The sequence below is a fragment of the Elaeis guineensis genome, chromosome 10 (genome assembly GCF_000442705.2).
Source record: "Elaeis guineensis isolate ETL-2024a chromosome 10, EG11, whole genome shotgun sequence".
In the NCBI taxonomy this organism is placed as follows: Eukaryota; Viridiplantae; Streptophyta; class Magnoliopsida; order Arecales; family Arecaceae; genus Elaeis; species Elaeis guineensis.
In genome coordinates, this window is record NC_026002.2 from 26,274,025 (window position 1) to 26,299,203 (window position 25,179).

The window sequence follows — 25,179 nt, forward strand, 5'->3', positions numbered from 1 at the left end:
TTTACCCAAACCCGAACCCAAACCCAGTCAAACCCTATTTTTCGGGTTTGACCGGGTTCGGGTAGGATGTATACCCATCGGGTCGGGTTAATTTTGCCATCCCTATCTAGGAGGGCCTATTCCCCACCTTTCCTATTGTTTACTCACCCCAATCTTGAGGGACTACTCCAATAGAAATTGAACCCTTGACCTCTAAGCCAAGTCGCAAGAGGTGATGCCATCCGTGCAAGCGCCCGATCATACAATTTGTTAGTAGTTGATCTTTCAAAGTTTACCTCCTCTTGTTACTCAGCTTTTCTCAAATTTTTGTTATAAGCTTCTAAATTATTTAAGCAAGTGCTCAATGTTTCTCATTTGATAAATCTTCGTAGCCAATACTTCATGCAATGCAAGTCATGTTACTCTGCAATTTAACATGGATCCATATCGGCATTTTTCCCTCGAAGTGATGCTCATCTTATTTGCATTGCTTCTTTGTCCCATGGTGCAGGACATCAAGCATCAATTCATATTTTGGTTACGACCTTGCCGATCAAATATGATCAATTTTTTTCAGTGACTGTATCGAAAAGTTGAGTAATATAAAATCGTGACAATGTCATATCAAAAGGCCAGCAATTTGCAAACTATAGAACACAGAAATATCAATCAGAATCTACAAGTTCTTTTCACAAACCTTGGTTCCCAGCAAACACGAGCACAAGGGGAAAAGCATATCTAAAGATGCTTCAGGTGCGAAGCTACGGTACTATTGTTGACTATTTGTGAAACCACCCCTTTCGCCGGTGCTACAAGTAAAAATCATTTAGGAATTGATGCCAAGATCATTTCTCAAAAAAAAAAAAAAAAAAAAAAAAATGATGCCAGGATGATGCCAAAAAAATAAACAATCAAGTTAGACGAGAAACTATTTTTTTTTTTGTTAACACATTGTACATTCAAGGAAGATGACGGCAACCAATGAGCTTGGGGCAGTTCACAATCTGCAGCTCCTTAAGTGCATCTCGGTTCTGCTGCGCCAACTGCAAACACCTTAGGTCCTCGCAGCTATCAACTACCAAGGAATTGAGCGTGCGTGGAAGCAGTTCATCTGTCACGACTTGGATTCCAGGACAGTCCTTTATAACCAAGCTTCGGAGATATGTGAGGTCGGGCAGGCAGTGTATAGGTGGGATGTGCGTGCAACCCCATATTGTCAGCTCTTCAACTTTGCTTATGATGTATGTTTTCGCAAAAAAACGCCAAGAATTGGTGAAATGAAGATGCTTAATGGATGTCAAATCATCAAACCCATGCATTATCTTCTCCCACGTGTTCGATATAGTCAGCTTGTTGCCCGATGAAATCTGTTGGCAAAAAAAAAAAATAAGAATAAGAGAAATCTGTTGGCACATGTATTCCATACAGAAGCTTCAAACGTACAATCAGAGAATGTATAGTTGTGTAAGCCTCTGAGTAATAATCAATTGGAGCACTTCAAATTTAGGATGGAGGGTACCTGAATGCAGTTGATTTTTTGTATTTCACACCAGTTGACCAATCCAGGGCAATCACTAATATGCACATAGCGAGGCATGGACGGGAGCTGATCTTCTACCATGATCTGAAGTTCAGGACAAGCTTTTATAGCTAATCGTCTGAGAGAAGTAAGGTTTTGCATCCCCGGCAATGATGTCAACTGTTGGCACCCCTCAATATGCAGATTTTGAAGCTTGGATGGCAGTCCTTCCTCTGATAAGAGCTGGAGTAGAGGACAATCTTTTATGGTTAATTCTCTAAGAGAAGTAAGGTTTTGCATCCCCGGCAATGATGTCAACTGTTGGCACCCCTCAATATGCAGATTTTGAAGCTTGGATGGCAGTCCTTCCTCTGATAAGAGCTGGAGTAGAGGACAATCTTTTATGGTCAGTTCCACAAGTGAGTGGAGATTATGCAGGCCTGCGATGGATTTGAGCTGCTGGCAACCAGAAATGCACACCATCTGAAGCATGGATTTTGATATGGATGCATCCAATTTTCCAGGAGAGTCATGAATGTATAGAGGAAGGGACATTATTTTTTTACAATCAATTATACGGATTTTTCGAAGTGATGCAAAGGATAAAGGATTTCCCACCCATTCTGGAAACTTGGAGCCACCATACGCTGCTAAGAGCAACTCTTTGAGGTTGGTGGGAGGTTGGAGACACTCAAGCAGCGCTTCCTCCCTTTTTTCATCGGCTGGAACATCCTTATTTTCCTCTAGAAAAACTTCTAGATTCAGTCCATCATAAATCCAAACATCTGTGCGGCCAGCATCCCAAGATAGATGCAACCGCTCAAGTTTATGCTTACATTCAAGGCCCAAATCCTTCGCATCCTCTATGCCGACCAAATTCCCGAGCCCTGCGATGCAAAGATCTCCGTGGAGGTTCACCAAGTACTCTAACACTCCTATCCCACCCTGCACTTTATAACTTCCACGCAATCTCTGAAGATTTGTTAGCTTTTCAATTCCAGCAGGCAGACAGAGAAATGGAGTGCCCATAGTATCTAGGTGGCGGAGCTTTTCCATTTCATCAGGCACACGGAGAATTGGAGTGTCCCTAGTATCTAGGTGGCGGAGGTTAGTAAGGCTTCCTATGCCACTGGGTAACTCTTCAAGTTCTTCGCACCAGATAAGACCCAACCTCTGCAGGTTGTGCAGCTGACGAACTGATTCAGGAAGCCTTTTAATACATTGTGAAAACAGATTCAAGCATCGTAGGTTAATAAGGTTACCTAGGCCATCTGGTAACTTTGCAAGAGCACCACAGTCAAGAATCAATGTCTGTAGGTGGTAAAGGAGGCATACTGATTCAGGAAGCTTCTTAATATGGTGGGCTATGATACGTAAGTAGCGTAGGTGCTTCAGATTGCCGAGATTTAAATCTGGGATCTCAACATTTTCCCACCAAAATTCTAAACATCTTAGCAGCGAAAACTGGGTTATTTCTTGGATTACTATTGAAGGTGGACCTTGGATTACTATTGAAGGTGGACCGAAGTGTTTTCTTCGTAGCAAGTGTTTTCTTCGTAGCAAGGTCCGTAGGGCCCTAAGATTGTGGGGGCTCGGTGATTTCACTAATGCCCCGACACCTTCCACGGACAAATGGCGAACCTTATCAGGAAAACCGGGTAGCTGCTTATCCACAATTGCATAGCACTCATTTCCAGCAATAGATTTTGCTAGATCATGTATCATATCATGCATCTTAAATGTAGTACCAGGTAGGTCATCAACAAAGGAATCAAAGAATGATCTTGTTAGTAAGTCATTAAAACATTCATCTCCGATGTCCTCCGTTGTTTTTCCACCTCGAGGTGGGATGTAACCTTGCGCCATCCACAATCTGACTAAAACATCTTTGTCGAACTCATAATCCTTTGGAAACATGGAACAGTAAATGAAACAGGGTTTCAGATGTGCTGGCATGCGATTGTAGCTTAATCTAAGAGATGCCAAAGTCTCATTGTTCTTGTCTAGTTCCCATAGATCACTTTGTAAGACCTCCATCCAACTGTCTTCATCCATCTCGTGTCTTAGAAGGCTTCCTATCGTCTTCAGAGCCAATGGTAAACCAGAACACTTCTCGACAATCTGCTTACCAACATCCGCCAAGTGTGGTCGTTCTTCAGGGTCTCGACCACCAAATGCATAATGCTTGAATAATGACCAAGACTCGTCTTCAGACAAGTAGCCAGGATGGTAAGGAAGTACTGTCTGCATGATCTTGGCAACAGAATCATTCCTACATGTCACGATAATTCTTACTACTGTTTGTGCTCCGACAAAAGGGATTCTTAAGCACTCCCAAGGGCTTTGTTTCTCATTCCAGACATCGTCTAAGATGAGCAATAGTTTCCTCCCCTCCACCATTTTCTTGAGAGAATTTTGAAGTGGGCTGATTTCTATAAGATCACATGATTTTTCAGTAATAGACTCGATGATGGCCTTTGTTAGCCTCGGAACATCAAAATCATCGGATACACAAACCCATCCAGTCAGATCAAAATATTCTTTGACCTTGGAGTCATTGTAGACCAGCTGAGCGATGGTGGTTTTTCCCAGTCCTCCCTTGCCGACAATCGGAATGACAGAGAAACCATTTCCCATACCCTCAGAAAACAGCATATCAATTACCTTCTGCTTGTCATGTTCCCTTCCATAAATACTCGACTCATCCACCATGTGGCTGCTTGGTGGTGGGCTCAAAGCTCTGACCCGTCGTTCTCCATCTTCCTCTCTTAAACGGAGGCGTTTCCGATCCTCCGAGATCTCATCGAACCTCTTCCCGATCTTCCTGATTCTATCCCCCATGCCATCGGGAATTGAAACATCAACTATGGTGGAAAGAGAAGTACTTACCTCTTCCTCATCGTCCCCTGCTTCCACTCGCTTCCTCTTGCGGGAAGCTCCGCCTTCCGCTTGGGCTCGCAGTACCTCGTACTGGTACTCGTCCAGCACATCTTCCGCATCATAAGCCACTTCTTTAAGCTCCTTCAGCCAGAGCTTGACGGCTTCTTCTCGTATCTCCCTCTCCTCCGCGTCATGGAGCACTGCCTGGATCCTTTTCAATGTTCTCTCCAGCTCCTCCAGATCTTCCAAGACACTGCTGCGTGGATCTGATGACGAAGATGGCGAGGCTGCCCATCTATGAACAGAGCCCAAAACTTGGCTGGTTTTTGATAGGATGGAAGAGAGGAAAACGCTCGCCATCGCACAACCTCAGTTTCCTCTTTGCTCTGATCAGACACGACAAGCAAGCAAAGAGAGCTTTGGCTTTCCCTCTGGTCTCCTCCTCAGAAAGAGTGAACCGGAGTCAAGTCGATGGCGAGGAAAACAGAGGCCTACTTCACTTGCAATGATTCCATCCACTCGTTTTGGCTGCCCTGATAGACAACGTTACTGAAGCCAAGCAAAAAAGTCTTGCCAAAAACACACGCAGCCGCAATAAAACAACATAATGGGGAAGATTTCCACGCACTTTAGTGCGAAAAAAACCAATCGCGACCCCTTCTCCAAACGAGGAGGAAGAAAATTTCCAAAAAGCTTCTTTCAATAAATCTGAACCCTCTCTAAAATTTAAAAAATAAAATTATAAAAAAATCGACTCTTCTCATCGAAATCTATTTTTCTGTGCACAACAAAAAAAAATATATATATATTAGGTATAAAATATTCTCAGCCGAAGTTCTTAACAGGATTGACCCTCCCAGGACTCCTCCGACTTTCGACTGCAGATGGTATCTCTCCAGACTTCTCCAACAGCCGGATTTCCACAGTACTGACTGAATTCCTCCGACGGACGAACTCCCACTGTATCACCCGAGCTCCTTCAATATGTGTTCCCCTAGTCATCTATCAAGCCGCCCCAAGTGCTCACTGTGCTCCGCCGCCAGCCGACCTTCTACGACTATCAGCTGTTCCCCGAATCCCTTCCAGACTTCATCCAGCCAGGTTCAACTCCAATCCGAACTACCCTGGACTTCGCCAACGACTGATTCCTACAACTACCAGATTTCATCTGGATTCCTACGGGAGCCGGACTTCGTCCCCGACTTCTACTGCAGGTAAACTTCGTCCGGACTCCGACGGGAGCCGAACTTCGTCTCCAACTCCGGCTGCAGGAAGACTCCGCCCAGACTCCTACGGGAGCCGGACCTCGTCCCCGACTCCGGCTGCAGGCAGACTTCGTCCGGAATCCTACGGGAGCCGGACTCCGCCCACGACTCCAATTGCAGGTAGACTTCGTCCGGACTCCTAAGGGAGCCGGACTTCGCCCCTGACTTTGATTGCGGTAGACTCTGCCTGGACTCCTACGGGGTCCGGACCTCGTCCCCGACTCTGGCTGCAGCCAGACTTCGTCCGGACTCCTACGGGAGCCAGACTCCGCCCACGACTTCAATTGCAGGTAGACTTCGTCCGGACTCCTAAGGGAGCTGGACTTCGCCACTGACTTTGATTGCAGGTAGACTCCGTCCGGACTCCTACGGGAGCCGGACCTCGCTCACGACTCCAATTGCAGGTAGACTTCGTCCGGACTCCTATGGGAGCCAGACTTCGCCCACGACTCCAATTGCAGGTAGACTTCGTCCGGACTCCTAAGGGAGTCGGACTTCACCCCTGACTTTGATTGCAGGTAGACTCCGCCCGGACTCCTACGAGAGCCGGACCTCGCTCACGACTCCAATTGCAGGTAGACTTCGTCCGAACTCCTACGGGAGCCGGACTCCGCCCACGACTCCAATTGCAGGTAGACTTCGTCCGGACTCCTAAGGGAGCCGGACTTCGCCCCTGACTTTGATTGCAGGTAGACTCCGCCCGGACTCCTACGAGAGCCGGACCTCGTCCCCGACTCCGACTGCAGGCAGACTTCGTCCGGACTCCGCCCACGACTCCAATTGCAGGTAGACTTCGTCCGGACTCCTAAGGGAGCCGGACTTCGCCCCTAACTTTGATTGCAGGTAGACTTCGCTCGGGCTCCTACGGGAGCCAGATCTCGTCTCCGACTCCAGCTGCGGAAAGACTCCGCCCAGACTCCTACGGGAGCCGGACCTCGTCCTCGACTTCGGCTGTAGGCAAACTTCGTCCGGACTCTTACGGGAGCCGGACTCCGCCCACGACTCCAATTGCAGGTAGACTTCGTCCGAACTCCTAAGGGAGCCGGACTTCGCCCCTGACTTTGATTGCAGGTAGACTTCGCCCGAGTTCCTACGAGAGCCAGATCTCGTCTCCGACTCCAGCTGTGGAAAGACTCCGTCCGGACTCCCATGGGAGCCGGACCTCGTCCCCGACTTCGACTGAAGGAAGACTTCGTCCGGACTCCTGCGAGAGCCGGACTCCGAGCACCTCTCAGATGGGTAACTAGCCACCTCTCTCCGCCAGACACTCCAGCCGAACTTCGGCCGATAGGCCTGGACCCTCTGGCAAGCCGCAGTAACGGCCGCGACTCTGCTCCACTTCCTGCAACAGATTCCTCGCGGCTCCATCACTCCCTGGCAGACCACCATAATGACCGTAATTCTGCTCCACTTCCTGCGACGGATGTCGCGCGGTTCCACCATCCTCTGGCAAGTCGCGACAACGGACGCCGCTCCACTCCCCGCAACAGACTCCACGTGGCACGTCCCGGTGATGGCCACGATCCCACTCCACTACTCTCTGCAACAAACTCCTCCTGACCCTGGGCAGCCCACTACCAGACGGTTACAGACATCGCTATCATTATGTTGCCCCCTTCACCTATAAAAGGGGGACCCCAGATATGTTATATTCTAAGCTCTATTTTCTATCTCAAAACTCTGCTAAAATTTTCGTTCGAGCACTCCATTCTTGTTGAGGCAGAGAACTGACTTGAGCATCGGAGAGTCTTGCCGGAGCAACCCCACCTCCAGTTTAGACTTCTTTTGCAGATCCCGGCGACGACCGCGACTCCCTCGACTCCAGCTTCTCCGATGTAGGCGGATTTTTACACCAACAAGATTGGCGCTAGAGGAAGGACCTGTATCTTCGCAGTACCCTTGTTCTTAAAGGAACGCTCAACGGGACCGCCTCCGGTCACCTTTTCCGGCGTCCTCTCCTCCTTCCTCCACTAGGTCCTCGCCCGATGCCTCCCCGCAGAGCATCCACGCAATGATCCACGGCCTCCGCAGCCAGATCTCAGGCTCCGACCTCACCTCTAGTTTTCCAGCCTCCTCCTCCTCCTCCGGCAACGGCGGTTGGTGCGGAGCAATTCGACCTGCTGGTGCAGCAGATCAGAGGCCTCACTGAAGCTGTGCAGATCATGCAACAGCAGCAGCAGCCGCAGGCATCAGTGCGACTGAAAAGAGTGTCACCGGAACCCCAAAATTCGGCGGTGGGACGGGCCACTTGGGCCAGCCGCCCCGTCTTTCCCGGAAAGACGAATTCAAGGGTGGAGAGCCCTCAATCAGACCACGATTCCACATCTGAAAGATCTCTACCTTCATTCTACCAGAAGACCCTCGAGACCCGCAGTCGAGAGGACCTCCTGGATCAGAGACTCCAGGAGATGAACCGACGGATCGAAGAGCTCCGCCGAGCTCCCACTGCTTACGGTGAGGATATCTGCACTGACCCTCTTTTTTCTCAAATGATCATGCAGGAACAAATCCCGCCGAACTTCAAGCTCCCTCAGTTCGAGAGCTACGCTGGGACCTCGGACCCGGTCGACCACCTGGAGGCCTTCCGGACCATGATGCTACTCCACAGCACGTCGGACGCCATTTTGTGTCGGGCTTTCCCGTCTACTTTGAAGGGAGCAGCGAGGAATTGGTACTCGGCACTGAAGTCAGGTACGATCTTCTCCTTCGACCAAATGAGTCACCAATTCGTGGCTCATTTCTTCAGCAGCCAGCGCCCCCAGAAAGGTTCGGAGTCCCTCATCAACATCAAACAAAAGGAGGGGGAATCAATCCGGACCTATGTCAACCGCTTCAACGCCGCCGCTCTGGAGGTCTGAAACCTGGACCAATCGGTTGCAATGGCCGCCTTAAAGAGCGGCCTCCAAAAGAATGACCTCCTCTTCTCCCTGAAAAAGAAGTATCCCAGGGACTTTGCTGATTTGCTGGCTCGGGCCGAAGGATACACCCGAGCGGAAGAAGCTTTCAAGCTGAAGGACGAAGAGGCCGCAAGGGGGCGGCAGGCGGGCGACTCCAATAAGCCCGCAATCGCTCGGCCGCATTCTCGGACTCCCCCCGGGCATAAGCGCGCCCAGACCCCTCTTCAAGCACGCAGGCAGAGAAGTCCGGACTGCAGAGTTCGGCGGGGTTCTCCACCAGGAAGGTTCCGCAACTATGCCTCTCTCAATGCATCGAAAACCCAAGTGCTGATGGAGGTCAGGGAGCAACTGCCAAGGTCGAAAAGGATGCACGCACACCCTGGAAAGCACAATCCTAACAAGTTCTGCCTCTACCATCGTGACCACAGCCACGATACAGAGGAGTGCATTCAGCTCCGAGACGAGATCGAGGAGCTCATCAGACGAGGTCGGCTCGACAGGTTCATTCGACGCCGACCTGAAGGCAGAGAGGATCGGCCAAGGGCCCTGCCGCAACCTGAACCGCCGAGGAGGGAAGAGCAGCCCGGAGATCGGCCCCCAATCGGGATCATCAACTCCATCACCGGAGGGCCTCAAGGAGGAGCAGACCTTCCACGGCCATGGGACTCGAAAAACCTGTAAATGTATTACTAACGACTTTGCTTTGAATCAAAATTCCTTTCGACTTTGCATGCCTTTCCCTTTTGGCATAGACTTGTTACGACAGGGGATAACCCCTTCAAACAATCAAAACAAGGTCATGTTAGGAACAGGAAGAGAACCTCATCCTAACATGAGCAAAATGAAAGCCCGATTGATCTAAGATTGGATTGGGGGGGAGGCCCAAATAACGGCTCCTAGGTGCCCCCATGGCCATGTTAGGAATGGGAGGAGAACCTCGTCCTAGCATGAGCAAAATGAAGGCCCGATTCTTTTAGACCGGATGGGGGGAGAGGCCCTACAACGCCCTAATGTGCCCCCACGGCCATGTTAAGAACAGGAGGAGAACCTCGTCCTAACATGAGCCAAGTCAAAGGCCCGGTTCTTTTAGACCGGATGGGGGGAGAGGCCCTACAACGCCCTAATGTGCCCCCACGGTCATGTTAGGAACAGGAGGAGAACCTCGTCCTAACATGAGCAAAATCAAAGGCCCGGTTCTTTAGACCGGATGGGGGGAGAGGCCCTACAACATCCTAATGTGCCCCCACAGCCATATTAGGAACAGGAAGAGAACCTCGTCCTAACATGAGCAAAGTCAAAGGCCCGATTCTTTCAGACCGGATGGGGGGAGAGGTCTTACAGCGTCCTTATGTGCCCCCACAGTCATGTTGAAAAGAGGAGGAGAACCTCGTCCTGACATGAGCAAAGTCGAAGGTCCGGTTCTTTTAGACCGGATGGAGGGAGAGACCCTTACAACGACCCTTATGGGCCCCCACAGCCCCGTTGGGAACAGGAGGAACATCTCGTCCTAACCTGAGCTGAGATCGACTACGTCAAGAACAGAAAGAGAACCTCGCCCTGACGATAACAAAAACCCGATCGCCCAACATGATCGGATAAAGAGAAAAGTCTCCTCAATGGCACCTCTACACCTCTACGCGACCCTGCAAAAAGCAAGGGGAGGACCCTCACTCAGAAAAGAGGAGAAAAATTAAAAAGAAAAGCGATGAACTACATCGGCAACAGATGAAAAATAAACTACACCAAAGACATAGGGAACTTCATCTCAACAAAGATGGGAGTTCCTACCGAACATTCCCGGTCTCTAAGAAGACTCTCGACACGAGTCAAGAAAATAATGACTCCTTCAAGGTAATGCGAAGTTCAGACCACGAGCTCGAGCCTACGGCCATGGACGACAAGAAAAGCAAATCAACGTGGCGACGATTGGGCACCTCCAAACGACACCAATACCGAACAAGTCGAAAGACGAAAGAAGTTCGGTGAACGATGGCCTAATACAAGATTGAACGAGGGGAAAGAGAAAGAAAGGCGATGAGAAAAGTAAAACAACATGATAACGACTGGGAATCTTCAAACTACGTCGACGTCGAACAAGTCAAGAGACAAAAGAAGTTCGACGAACGACAATTTAATGCAATGCGTGGATGAGGTAACGCAAAATCTCCTTTTCATTTCATTCACGAAATATATACTACAAAGCCCAGCAGGCTAAGGGAAGAAAAGCAAAACAACAAGAATAAAACAAAACAACAAAAGAAAAAATATATACATGGGAAGACGGAAGGCAAAAAGAGCCCTAGAAAACCTCTGCTCCTTCCGACCTCGAATTATTTACTTCACTCCTTATCAGGGACTGCCTCAGATTTTCAACTTCTTCTTCTAGCTCTCTCTTTTTCAGCAGCATGTCCCAGAACATCCGGTGGAATTGCCAACTTTCGCCCTCCGACTCCCGAAGTCTCTTCCTCAAGACTTCGGACTCCGCCTCCGCATCCTTGACCGCCTGCTGCTCATATGCCAGCTGGATCCTCAACCGCTGCAGCTCGACCTTCCCCTCCCCGAGGGCGACGGATAGCTCTCTCGAGGTTTCCCTCAGGGATCGAAGTTCGTCAGAGCCCCGAGCCGAAACAAGCTGGGCTCCTTCAGATAACTGCCTTCGAAGGCAGGCAACTTCGTCGGTCGACGCTTGGAGCCTCCTCCTATAGTCATCCACCTGCTTGCACCAGCCGGTCCGGTATGCATTATAGTTTGACTCGGCATCTTGAAGCTGTTGCTGAAGGTCAGAGAATTTCTTCGACCAGTCTTGTTCGCGTTCGGCCTGGGTTGCGAGCCAAGACGAGCCCCCCTCCAGCTGGCTGATCTTCTCCCGTGCAGCCGCCAACTCCGCTTCGAGAGAGCTGATCTTGGAGGCCTGAGCCCAGGATCGATCGCTGGCGTGCTTCCGGTGTTCCTCGAGCTCCTTCTCAAAGTTCACCTTCCTCCGGCTGTAATCCATGATTCCTTTCACATGGAGGTTTCGAAAGTGCACGGCCTCCGCAGTAGCCTCTGAGTGACTCTCCCTCAGTCTAGAAAGTTCGTCCTCCATCTCCTTCGACCTTCTTGTCAAATGACGAACTTTCTTTCTCAGATGTCAGATTGTGGATCTCAGTGGAATTCCCTGTGGCAAGGGGAGTGCATCGGCAGGGCACTGCTATTGGGAGGATGACGCATTAAGACGTAGCTCATTACAAAGAAGAAAAAAGAAAGAAAGAAAAAGAAGAGAAGAAAAATCCCCCATAAGGAGGAGACCAATTTTATTGACTGAACATTTCTTGAAGACAAAAGAAAGAAGAAAAATCGCAATAAAGAAAGAATACAAGGTTAGAGGTCTCAGACCTCTGGATCAACGGGGGAACTCGGCACCTCTGGGAGGTGGTCCGCGGTGGCTGCGGCGGCGGCGGAGGGTCCGGCTTCATCCTCGGATGCCTCGTCCAAGAAGCTGAGGTCGAGCTCAAGAAATTTCTCAACCATCTTCTCCTGGCAGAGCTCGAATCCTTTGTTGAATGCGGCTTGGCCGAACTCAACCTTCAACTTCTTCATTTCGGTGGAAGCCTTGAACTCCTCCACCGCTTGACCCCTGGCCTCCGAGACCAGGGTCGAAATCTGCTGCGCCATATTGGCAACCTCGGCCTCCGCCCTCCTCACCATCTCCTCCAAGGCGGCCTTCTGTTCCACCGAGGTCTGTCTCTCTCTCTCAAGCGCTTCTCGGAGACCGACCACCTCGAGGGCCATTTTCTTAAGGCAGGCAGCCTCGACCTGCTGACCTTCCATCGCCTTGTTTGTCATCTCGATGTTGGCGAGGAGTTGGTGTCCGAGCTGCAAGGATGACCAGAAGGTCAGAATGAAAGCTGAGAAGTTAATTAAATGAAGAAGCGAAAGGAAAAGAGGAAGATGAATCTGCTTACCTCGAGGAAGGCCCCCGCGAGTCCCAGACTCGTTGTGCAGGATCGACGCGGACGATCCTCTGGACGACTTCGGGCAGTGAGCACCCATCAACCAGCTTCTTTATTAGGTCTCTGTCACTAAAGGGATTGTCCCCCTGCTCCTCTTCAGAGTCGTGGGATTCTTCGATGGCAGCCCGACGACTGCCGACCCTGCGGGCCAAGGTCTTCCTCCTCTCACCCCCTGGCACCTCCTCAGGGTGGGTCTCCGAAGCGGGGACCTCGGTAGGAGAACTCAAACCCCTCGAGGAAGTCTGGGTGGCTGGAAGCTCGATGTCTGCAAGGATGTCGGCGGCTGAGGTCACTTGGGCGGGCGCGACCGAACCCATCTCCTCCACTCTGGCCTTCTTCGCCAGCCCAGAGGCCGCGGCGCCCTTTCTTTTATGAGCCTTCAAACCCCTGGCGAGCATCCGTGCTGCCTCAGCGTCCATCTTTAAAAAAAAAAAAAAAGAAGAAAAAAGAAGAAGAGAGAAAAAAGGAGAAAAATTAGTGTCGGGGTAAAAAAGGAAGAAGTGACGCACAAAAAAAAAAAAAGAGAGGAAAGGAAAGATGGGATACTCGCAGGATCCAGGGGGCTCAAGCCGATGTTGAACAGAAACTGCTCCTTCAAGAGGTTGGGAAGAGAAGGAGTTGGATATTTGAGGAGTTTCTGGGAGGCTTGAAGATCGTCCTCCCCCAGGCTGGGAGCCCGACGGACGGAGTCCCTCGGGGAGCCCCAAGGGGGCAACCCTAGCCTTAAGGTCGGGCATCGAACATAAAGAAACTTCCCCTTCCAGTTATGGATAGAAGAGGGGGTACCTTTCAGCAACCCCTTTCTACCGAACTATGGGGAGAAGTACCACCAGTTCTTTGCCGTAGGATGATGCTTGAAAGTGTAGAAGTGTCTAAACAAGGAAAGGGTGGGCTGGACTTCAACTATATGACAAAGAGAGAGGAACCCTATCAAAAATCTAAAGGAGTTCGGTGCAACCAAAGCCAAAGAAATGTTCAGAAACTGGAAAAGAGCAATGACAAAAGGCGGAAGAGGAAGCCGAAGTCCGGCACGGAAGGCCTCCTGGTATAGGCAAAAACAGCCGGGGGGAGGGGCACTAGTCCGGTCGGACGGGCCAGGAAGTTCCAGTTCGTACTCCGGAGGAACCCCATACTGAACTCTTATCAGTTGGAGTTCGTCCGGAGTCAGAGAACAAAGAATGGCGTCCGGCGCAAAAATCGGATGAGGTTCAGCTCTAGCTACTGGTTCATCTACAGCCTGAGGACTCTGGGAGACCGAAACGGACGAACTCCTAGAGCCGCCAGAAGAAGAAACCCTGGAAGACATCTAAAATCACACGGAGACCACTTACACAGGAGAAATCTCCAAAAATTGAGGAAAATCGCGGACAAGACCTCGGGGGACTGACGTACAGAGCAAGAGGAAGAAAGATCGAACGGCAAAAGGAAGAACAAAAAGAGGAAAGAGTTTTGAGACTAACCTAAGCGATTCGGGAAGGTGCGAAGGTGCGGAAATGAGAACGACTCGAGGAATGCCTAAGGCTGGAAAGGGCGCTGAGAAAAATCAAAGTTCTCAGGGAGAAGAAGGGCGCCAGAACGAGACTGTCGGATAGAGTAGGACTCTTGGAGGAGGAGTGCGGGTTTAAATAGACCCTGAGATCTGGCATAATGATGATTGCGAATCCCCTCTGACCAGTCTCTTTTCGCCGCGTGTCCCACTCACCACAGCGGATGGTTAAAAAGTGGCAGACAGCTGACAGAACTTTTATTGCGCCACGCCTTGAGCACCGTTCCGCTGTAGGTTCCAAAAGAGCCTCTTCAGATCGCCTCGATTTGAAAAGACTCCAGCGCACGCGCATTGAATGCCAAAATATCTGAGGACGATTGTGCGCGGACATCAAGGGAGCAACTTCGGCTGTAAAAATCTCTCTGTACTTCCTTCATTCGAAATTCGAACTCGAAAGTAGGGGGACTGGTGTTGGGTATAAAATACCCTCAGCCGAAGTTCTTAACAAGATTGACCCTCCCAGGACTCCTCCGACTTTCGACTGTAGATGATATCTCTCCGGACTTCTCCAACAGCCGGATTTCCACAGTACTGACTGAATTCCTCCGACGCACGAACTCCTACTGCATCACCCGAGCTCCTTCAACATGTGTTCCCCCAGTCATCTATCAAGCCGCCCCAAGTGCTCACTATGCTCCACCGCCAGCCGACCTTCTACGACTATCAGCTGTTCCCTGAATCCCTTCCAGACTTCTTCCAGCCAGGTTCAACTCCAATCCGAACTACCCCGGACTTCGTCAATGGCTGAACTTCGCCAACGACAGATTCCTACAACTACCAGATTTCATTCGGATTCCTACGGGAGCCGGACTTCGTCCCCGACTTCTACTGCAGGTGAACTTCGTCCGGACTCCTACGGGAGCCAGACTTCGTCCCCAACTCCGGCTGCAGAAAGACTCCGCCCGGACTCCTACGGGAGCCGGACCTCGTCTCCGACTCCGGCTGCAGGCAGACTTCGTCCGGACTCCTACGGAAGTCGGACTCCGCCCACGACTCCAATTGCAGGTAGACTTCGTCCGGACTCCTAAGGGAGCCGGACTTCGCCCCTGACTTTGATTGCAGGTAGACTCTGCCCGGACTCCTACGGAGACCGGACCTCATCCCCAACTCCGGTTGCAGGTAGACTTCGTCCGGACTCCTACGGGAGATGGACTCCGCCCACGACTCCAATTGCAGGTAGACTTCGTCCGGACTCCTAAGGGAGCCGGACTTCGCCCCTGACTTTGATTGCAGGTAGACTCCACCCAGACTCCTACGGGAGCCGGACCTCGCTCACGACTCCAATTGCAGGTAGACTTCGTCCGGACTCCTACGGGAGCCAGACTCCGCCCACGACTCCAATTGCAGGTAGACTTCGTCCGGACTCCTAAGGGAGCCGGATTTCGCCCCTGACTTTGATTGCAGGTAGACTCTGCTCGGACTCCTATGGGAGCCGGACCTCGCTCATGACTCCAATTGCAGGTAGACTTCGTCCGGACTCCTACGGGAGCCGGACTCCGCCCACGACTCCAATTGCAGGTAGACTTCGTCCGGACTTCGTCCCTGACTTTGATTGCAGGTAGACTCCGTCCGGACTCCTACGGGAGCCGGACCTCATCCCCGACTCCGGCTGTAGGCAGACTTCGTCCGGACTCCTATGGGAGCCGGACTCCGCCCACGACTCCAATTGCAGGTAGACTTCGTCCGGACTCCTAAGGGAGTCGGACTTCGCCCTTGACTTTGATTACAGGTAGACTTCTCCCGGACTCCTACGGGAGCCAGATCTCATCTCCGACTCCAGCTGCGGAAAGACTCCGCCTGGACTCCTACGAGAGCCGGACCTCGTCCCCGACTCCAGTTGCAGGCAGACTTCGTCCGGACTCCTACAGGAGCCGGACTTCGCCCATGACTCCAATTGTAGGTAGACTTTGTCCGGACTCCTAAGGGAGCCGGACTTCGCCCCTGACTTTGATTGCAGGTAGACTTCGCCCGAGCTCCTACGGGAGCCAGATCTCGTCTCTGACTCCAGCTGCGGAAAGACTCCGTCCGGACTCCTACGGGAGCCGGACCTCGTCCCCGACTTCGATTGAAGGAAGACTTCGTCCGGACTCCTACGAGAGCCGGACTCCGAGTACCTCTCAGACGGGTAACTAGCCACCTCTCTCCGCCAGACACTCCAGCCGAACTTCGGCCGACAGGCCTGGACCCTCTGGCAGGCCGCAGTAACGGCAGCGACTCTGCTCCACTTCCTGCAACAGATTCCTCGCGGCTCCATCACTCCCTGGCAGACCACCATAATGATCGCAATTCTGCTCCACTTCCTACGATGGATGCCGCGCGGTTCCACCATCCTCTGGCAAGTCGCGACAATGGACGCCGCTCCACCCCCGCAACAGACTCCACGTGGCACGTCCCGGTGATGGCCACGATCCCACTCCACTACTCTCTGCAACAAACTCCTCCTGACCCTGGGCAGCCCACTGCCAGACGGTTACAGACATCGCTATCATTCTGTTGCCCCCTCCACCTATAAAAAGAAGACCCCAGATACGTTATTTTCTAAGTTCTATTTTCTTTCCCAAAATTCTGCTAAACTTTCCGTTCGAGCACTCCATTCTTGTTGAGGCAGAGAACTGACTTGAGCGTTGGCACGAGATAGATTTTATTTCTCTATGTACCAAAAATATCAGGATTTCGTTGCTCTACGCACAAAAAGGAAAAACACGACGAGTAAATTAGCGCATTGGAAAAACCCCCGGTTCTCCGCGCACAAAAAAAAAAATAATAAAGGAGTACTCTTCAAAAAGGACTCCTCGAAAATGAAAAATAAAAATAAAAAAGGGTTCAAAACAGGATTCTTCAAAATGGAAATCCGTTTGTAATATTTTCGCTTCAAAAGGAAATCTGTTTATAATATTTCTCCATGCGCAAAATGGAAATCCACTCAAAAAGTCTCTCCAAAAAGGAAAATTTCGCATAAAGTGAATTAGCATACAACAACCAGAAAAAAAACGCAGAACGTAAGCCAAAAAAATTTGTTTCTTATTTCTTAATTTTGGAAACTCAAAGAAAAGTTAAAATTTCACTACTTATCTATAAAAAAACCACAAGCTAGAGTTTTAGGAAGAGTCTTCGAAAAGAAAAAAAGAATCATCCAAAAGTATACAAAAAAAATAGGACATTCATGTGTGATGACGAGAGGTTATGATCCAGCATTTTAAATTTCAATTCATCATTATGCTAGGCTTGTGGAGAAAAATTTTGGGCTGGATTTCACATTCTACCTCTCTTAAAAAAAATTTCGTCTGCAAAACTTGGTGTATCTTTATTTTTTTTATAATTAGGGATATCTAATCTTCATATCATGTTTACCATACTCTTGACCAATTTTCATCACTTAGGAATTGATGCCAAAATTATTTCTTCAAAAATAATAATAATAATGCTGCCGCCGCCAGGATAATGCCGAAGAAATAAACAATCAAGTTAGATGAGAAACTAAATTTTTTTGTTAACACATTGTACATTCAAGGAAGATGACAGCAATCAACCTTGGTTAATGTTGACCACGGATTTAAATATCATTGCCGACACCCATGCCAAATACTTGTTGGTGCAGTACGTGCGTGTGTCATACCAGCAAATGTTCAATTTTGTATCAAAGCAAAAAAGAAATATATAAACTTAGTTTTTTTATTGCTTAGATAAAAATAATTAAAAATAGATTTAATAGGCCTCGTGCCGATCGATTTCAATGGTTCTGCAAGGATATGTGCCGGGGAACGGGAGCTGCTACTAGAAGGAAGCCCTTCTGGGAATTGGGCCATATTGCAATCACCTCACACCTCATCACTTGTTGAATCACCCCACATCTCATCACTCATTCCATATCATCAATTGTTTCTTTGCGCTCTTCTTCCTCTGCAAATGCACACAAAAAAACAGAGCAATTGGTGCCCGTACAATTATTAATTTGCCAAAATACAAGTGTTGCTCATTCAAAAAGAGAAGCAAAATTGCAGACACAACTATGGCTGCTACCTGAATGCGGAAGCAGGAGTTGAGGGCATTGCTCTATTGTTAAGAATTTGGGGAAGAAAATGCAATTCAGCCCTTCCACCATTGTGAGCTTGGGGCAGTTCACAATCTGCAGCTCATTAAGTGCATCTCGGTTCTGCTGCGCCAACTGCAAACACCTTAGGTCCTCGCAGCTATCAACTACCAAGGAATCGAGCGTGCGTGGAAGCAGTTCATCTGTCACGACTTGCATTCCAGGACAGTCTTTTACAACCAAGCTTCGGAGAACTGTCTGTTCGGGCAGGCAGCGTATAGGTGGGATGTGCGTGCAACCCCATATTGTTAGCTCTTCAAGTATGCTTACGACGTGTATTTTTGGAAACAAACGCCAGGAATTGCTTATGCTGAATGTGTCCCAAAGCGAATGCCAAGAATTAGCGAAAGGAAGATGCTTAATGGATGTCAAATCATCAAACCCATGCATTATCTTCTCCCACGTGTTCGATATAGTCAGCTTGTTGCCCGATGAAACGACCTGGTGCATTAGCAAAAAAAATTAAGAATAAGTAAAATCTGTCGGCACATGTGTGACACTCAATCCATTTGAGCCTTGGATCAGACCTAAAAAACTTGAGAAACCCATAAAAAAAAAAAAAAAAAAAAAAAATTGAGAAGGAGACTCCCAATAGAAGTCTTCTTTTCCGATGAGTCCCATTTGGAACGAGAGTCCTAGGACTGCTGGAGGTCCCAGGGCTCTCTATAAATAGGTCCTCCCCCTCCCTAAGATCCTCCACCGGCTTTCCTCCCTCTCCTTCTCCTCGATTTCTGTCGTTAAAGCTGTGGTCTCCCGTAATCATGCTCGTCGAAAATTAGAGCCGACAACACTACTGCTGAAGCCCAAGGTAAACACCAACCCTTCTTTCTCTCCTTCTTCCTCATCTTCTCGTGGCCTTGGATGCCGTCGTCAGCCATCGGATTTGCCAAAAAATTCACAAAAGTAAGAACCCTATTTTGCTCTGTTAAACCGGACCATCTTCCTCTCTTTCCGACCATCGATGCCGTCGTTTGTGACGTCTCACCCTTAGGTTTGGATCCCCACCCCCCTATCTATCATCCCCGAGAGGCTGTGGCCACCGGCGACCAGCCAGTGACCGAAAAATAAGAGAAAAGGGAGCAGTCCCCTGTTTTCCAAATTTTTTTAAATTTTTCCGTCGGTCAAGCCTCGTTGCCGGTGATCTCTTGCTCTCTACTGTCGGCCTCCACCATCGAACTTTCGACCGTGCCACCGTGCCTCGCCGAAGCATAAGCCACCCCCTTTCCAACTCGTGTCCCTCCTCTGTTCGGCCAGGAAAAGAGAGAGAAGATAAAAGAAAAAAGAAAACAGGAAAAAGAGAAGAAAAAGAAAAAGAAAAGAAAAAAAATAAGAAAAAAAGAAAAGAAAGGAAAAAAAAGAAAAGAAAAAAAAAGGGAAAGAAAATGAGAGATAGTTCTCTCTCTTTCCTCTCTCCTCTCTCTACTTTCTCTCTCCACTCTCTCTATAGATTCTCTCTCCACTTTCTCTTTATAGATTCTCTCTACCTTCTCTCTCCATCTTTTCTCTCTAGATTCTCTCTCTACTTTCTCTCTCTAGGATCTTTTTACTCTCTCTCTAACTGCATCATGGACCTTAAGACAAACTTGAGATAGAAATAAGATATCTGGAATCACTTTGAAATTCGTGCAGTAAATTGGATCACAGTCCGATCCTTATTTGAAATTTATAACATCTCCTCATAGTTAATCCATATTGAATCACTCTGATATGATCTCTGATAATCTCGATCATGATTACCTCATCTGAAGGATACGAAGACTCTCTCTTCACTTTCTCTCTACTTTCTCTCTCTAAAATTTTCTCTCTCTTCATGGATTTTCTCTCTTTAAAAATCTTATGGACCAATGAAGAGTTTAGATATTTAGACAAATCTCAATTTTGGCTAATCCTAGGAGAGGTCTTGGATTTGTGTTATTAAGATCGATTATCGATAATTTCTCCATATATGATTTTATAATTGATCAGGGTCATGAAAAAATATGATTGTCTGCATAAAGTGTCGAGTGGAATATTTTATTTTCAAATTCATAAATAAAAGAAGAACACTGATTTCTATGTTTGGATCAGTCACCAATAAAGATAAGAATCTCTATACATGATCACTATTATATATGCTATTTTACCGTCAATCTTGCATCATTGATTTTGCATCGTTGGATTTGAGATCGATGAATTTGCTATATCCGAGACACCATTATTTGCTTATATGATTTTGAGCATGAGTATGTTATGTCAATATATATGTATCAGAGAATGATGGCATGATTATATGGATATGACATATCTAAATTGATCATAATATAAGTCAGAATTGATTTGATGAAATCAACACATAATGATTAAATGAAAAAGAAAGATATGGTATGGACTAGTCTTGTCATGTGGAACAGCCCGTCAGGAGCTTATGCCTGTAACAGTCCGTCAGGAGCTTATACCTGAGATAGCCCCCACTAGCTTATAGGTGGATCAGCCGACCAGGAGCTCATATCTGGAATAATCTGTCAGGAACTTATATCTGGAACAGCCTCTCACAGACTTTCGTACGTGAGACAGCTGGTCAGCAGCTCATCCTGGGATAACTTTGAAAGACTTTTAAGTGAAAATTGATTCGCATGATGACTAAGGTATAGACTTGGTTAGTCCAGAGTTAAAAAGGAAAAGGTTAAAGATCATATGATAAACAAAAGAAAAATGAAAGATAAGACATGAAACAATTGTTAAACAAATGTATTTCACCTGTTAACATATGACGATGCATCTCTTTTGATAAGACAGATAGTTTATAGATGTTTGTATTATTCCGGATATTGAATATGTGATTTTATATTTTATTACTTATCCTTATTTTCAGATTATATTATTATATCAGTGTGATATGAGAATTCTTATTGGACTGTAAAGCTCATATCTCTTCATTTTTCTTTTTCTTCTCAGAATTACAGAATGTTTATAATTGACTATGACTTAGATTTACGAGTGAGAAGACGGATAAATAGAGTGTCATAGTATCTGATCAAAAGATTGAAAAAATTTAATTTATAATTATGTAAAATTTTATAAATTATTATTGAACTTAATTATTATGGATCTTAAAATTGTAATGATTTAATTTGATATTATATATTTTTTAAAATTTGTTTTAAAAAATATACGGCTATCATGTATCCGGATTGATTATTGGGTTTGAAACGTGACACATGTATTCCTTACAGAAGTTTCAAACGTACAATCAAAGAATGTATAGTTGTGTAAGCCTCCGAGTAATAATCAATTGGAGCACTTCGAATTTAAGATGGAAGGTACCTGAATGCAGTTGATTTTTTGTATTTCACACCAGTTGACCAAACCAGGGCAATCAATAATTTCCACATCGCGAGGCATAGATGGGAGCTGATCTTCTACCATGATCTGAAGTTTAGGACAAACTTTTATAGCTAATCGTGTGAGAGAAGCAAGGTGTTGCATCCCCGACAGTGATGTCAACTGTTGGCGCAGATTTTGAAGCTTGGATGGCAGTCCTTCCTCTGATAAGAGCCGGAGCTGAGGACAAAAGAATATCTTCAGTTCTTCAAGAGAGTGGAGATTATACAGCCCTCCTATGGATTTGAGCTGCCAGCAACAAGCAATGGACACCCGGTCAAGCATAGACTTTAATATGGATGCGTGCACGTATAGAGAAAGGTACCTTACGTTTTGACATCCAATTACATGGATTTCTCGAAGTGATGCAAAGGATAAAGGATTTCCCACCCATTCTGGAAACTTGGAACCACCATATCCATCTATAAGCAACTCTTTAAGGTTGGCGGGAGGTTGGAGATACTCAAGCAGTGCTTTCTCCCTGTTTTCATCGGCTGGGACATCCTTATTTCCCTCTAGAAAAAACTTTAGATGTGGTCCAATATCATCACGCGGAGAAAGCCAATTATGTTTGCAGTCGGCATCCCAGAATAGACACACCCGCTCAAGTTTATGCTTATATTTAAGGCCGAAATCCTGCGCATCCTCTATGCCGACCAAATTCCCGAGCCCTCTGATGCAAAGATCTCCTTGGAGGTTCACCAAGTCCTTTAACACTCCTATCCCACCCTCCACTTCATAACGTCCACGCAATTTGTTAGCTTTTCGATTCCAGCTGGCAGACAGAGAATTTGAGTGTCCCTAGTATCTAGGTGGCGGAGGTTAGTAAGGCTTCCTATGCCACTGGGTAACTCTTTAAGTTCTTTGCACCGGTGAAGATCCAAACTCTGCAGGTTGCGTAGCTGACGAACTAATTCAGGAACCTTTTAATACAATATGAAGATAGATTCAAGCATCGTAGGTTAATAAGGTTACCTAGGCCATCTGGTAACTTTGCAAGAGCACGACAATCAAGTATCAATGTCCGTAGGTGGTAAAGGAGGCATACTGATTCAGGAAGCTTCTTAATTTAAGGGGCTCTGATATGTAAGTAGCGTAGGTGCTTCAGGTTACCGAGTAAATCTGGGATCTCAACTTTTCCCCAATGAAATTCTAAACATCTTAGCAGCAAAAACTGGGGGATTACTATTGAACATGGACCATAGCAATTCCTTCGTGACAAGGTCCGTAGGGCCCTAAGAGTTTGGGTTCTCGATGATTTCACTAATTCCTCTTCACCTTGCACGCGATCCTTATCAGGAGAATCGGGTAACTTCCTATCCACAATTGCATAGCACTCATTTCCAGCAATAGATTTTGCTAGATCATGTATCATATCATGCATCTTAAATGTAGTATTACCGAAGAATTCACGACAGAAATCAAAGAACGATCTTCTAAGTAAGTCATTAAAACATTCATCTCCGATGTCCTCCATTGTTTTTCTGCCTCGAGGTGGGATGTAACCTTGGGCCATCCACAATCTGACTAAAACATCTTTGTCAAACTCATGATCCTTTGGAAACTTGGAACACTAAATGAAACAGGGTTTGAGATGTGCTGGCATGCGATTGTAGCTTAATCTAAGAGATGCCAAAGTCTCATTGTTCTTGTCTAGTTCCCATAGATCACTTTGCAAGACCTCCATCCAACTACCTTCGTCCATCTCGTGTCTTAGAAGGCTTCCTATCGTCTTCACAGCCAATGGTAAACCGGAACACTTCTTGACAATCTGCTTACCGGTATCCACCAAGTGTGGTTGTTCGACCAGCAAATACATAATGCTTGAATAATGACTAAGACTCGTCTTCAGACAAGTAGCCAGGATGATAAGGAAGCACCGTCTGCATGATCTTGGCAACCGAATCATTCCTACAGGTCACGATAATTCTTACTACTGTTTCTGTTCCAACAAAAGGGATTTTTAAGGACTCCCAATGGCTTTGTTGCTCATTCCAGACATTGTCTAAGACAAGCAATAGTTTCCTGGGCTGATTTCTGTAAGATCGCACGATTCTTCAGTAATAGACTCGATGATGGCCTTTGTTAGCCTCGGAACATCAAAATCATCGGATACACAAACCCATCCAGTCAGATCAAAATATTCTTTGACCTTGGAGTCATTGTAGACCAGCTGAGCGATGGTGGTTTTTTCCAGTGCTCCCTTGCAGACAATCGAAATGACAGAGATACCATTTTCCATACCCTCAGAAAACAGCATATCAATTACCTTCTGCTTGTCATGTTCCCTTCCATAAATACTCGACTCATCCACCATGTGGCTGCTTGGTGGTGGGCTCAAAGCTCTGAAGACCCGTCGCTCTCCATCTTCCTCTCTTAGACGGAGGCGTTTCCGATCCTCCGAGATCTCATCGAACCTCTTCCTGATCTCCCTGATTCTATCCCCCATGCCATCGGAAATTGAAACATTAACTATAGTGGAAAGAGAACTACTTACTCTTCCTCATCGTCCCCTGCTTCCACTCGCTTCTTCTTGCGGGAAACTCCCCTTCCACTTGGGCTCGGAATACCTCGTACGTAGTCATCCAGCACATCTTCCGCATCATAAGCCACTTCTTTAAGCTCCTTCAACCAGAGCTTGACGGCTTTGTCTCGTATCTCTCTCTCCTCCGCGTCATGGAGCACCGCCTGGATCCTCTTCAATGTTTACTCCAGCTCCTCCAGATCTTTCAAGACACTGCTGCGTGGATCCAATGATGAAGACGGCGAGGCTGCCCATCCAGGAACAGAGCCCAATACTTGGCTGGTTTTTGATAGGATGGAAGAGAAGAAAGAGCTCGCCATTGCACAAGGTCGGTCGGTTTCCTCTTTGCTCTGATCCGACACGGCAAGCAAGGGAAGAGGACTTGGGCTTTCCTTCTGGTCTCCTTCTCAGAAGAGAGGAAAGCAGAGCCCGCTTTTTTTTTTTCCAATACAAAACAGAGAGAAATAATAAAATAATGGAAAACGGAAGATCCCATTCACTTGCCACGATTCCGTCTTTTGACATCGCATATTGGCTGTCCCGATCCGACCATCGTGCCAAAATAATATTAGAAATTTACAATACGATTTTATTTATAGATGTCAAGTTGCTCGTCATGCCAACGTCAGTATTTACAGATGTCAAGCTAATTGCCGTGCCAATATTTTACTTTTATTCTTATTTTTATTTTTTTCAAAAGATTTTTTTAATTAATATAAAAAAAATATTTACTTAAATAATCTAATTTTTAAATTATTTATCAAAATAATGTAAAACCGGTAAAATACCATTTTGAATGGCGTTTTATCATGGCCACGTCACCCCCATTTTCCACGTAAATTACATAAAAAAATAAAAAATAAAAAATACCAAAAAATATGGTATTTTTAAAAACGTCATATTATTTGACATTTTTTCTCCAAAAAAATTAGTAAAAAATAGAAAAAATAAAAAAATAAATTTAAAAAAAAAATAAAAATTTTAATTTTGATAAAAATAAAAATTATTATTTAAAATAAGTATCTCTATTTCAAATTATCTTTTTAAAAAAATATCTGAAAAAATTGGTATAAAAAATAATTAAAAATATCATTAAAAATTTTAAAAAATAAAAATTATAATTCTAA

At 46.9% G+C, this 25,179-nt stretch overlaps 1 protein-coding gene across 1 annotated transcript; it reads right to left on the bottom strand.

The window, feature by feature from the left end:
* Nucleotides 1-714: 714 nt before the first annotated feature.
* Nucleotides 715-24,449, bottom strand: LOC105036439 (uncharacterized). Its single transcript, XM_073245167.1, is given in 9 exon segments — nt 715-1,346; nt 1,499-4,746; nt 18,099-18,609; nt 21,472-22,277; nt 22,280-22,450; nt 22,453-23,333; nt 23,335-23,557; nt 23,560-23,995; nt 23,998-24,449. Coding segments are annotated over 9 exon segments (7,059 nt in total). The 5' UTR covers nt 24,373-24,449; the 3' UTR covers nt 715-938.
* Between the last annotated feature and the right edge of the window lie 730 nt (nt 24,450-25,179).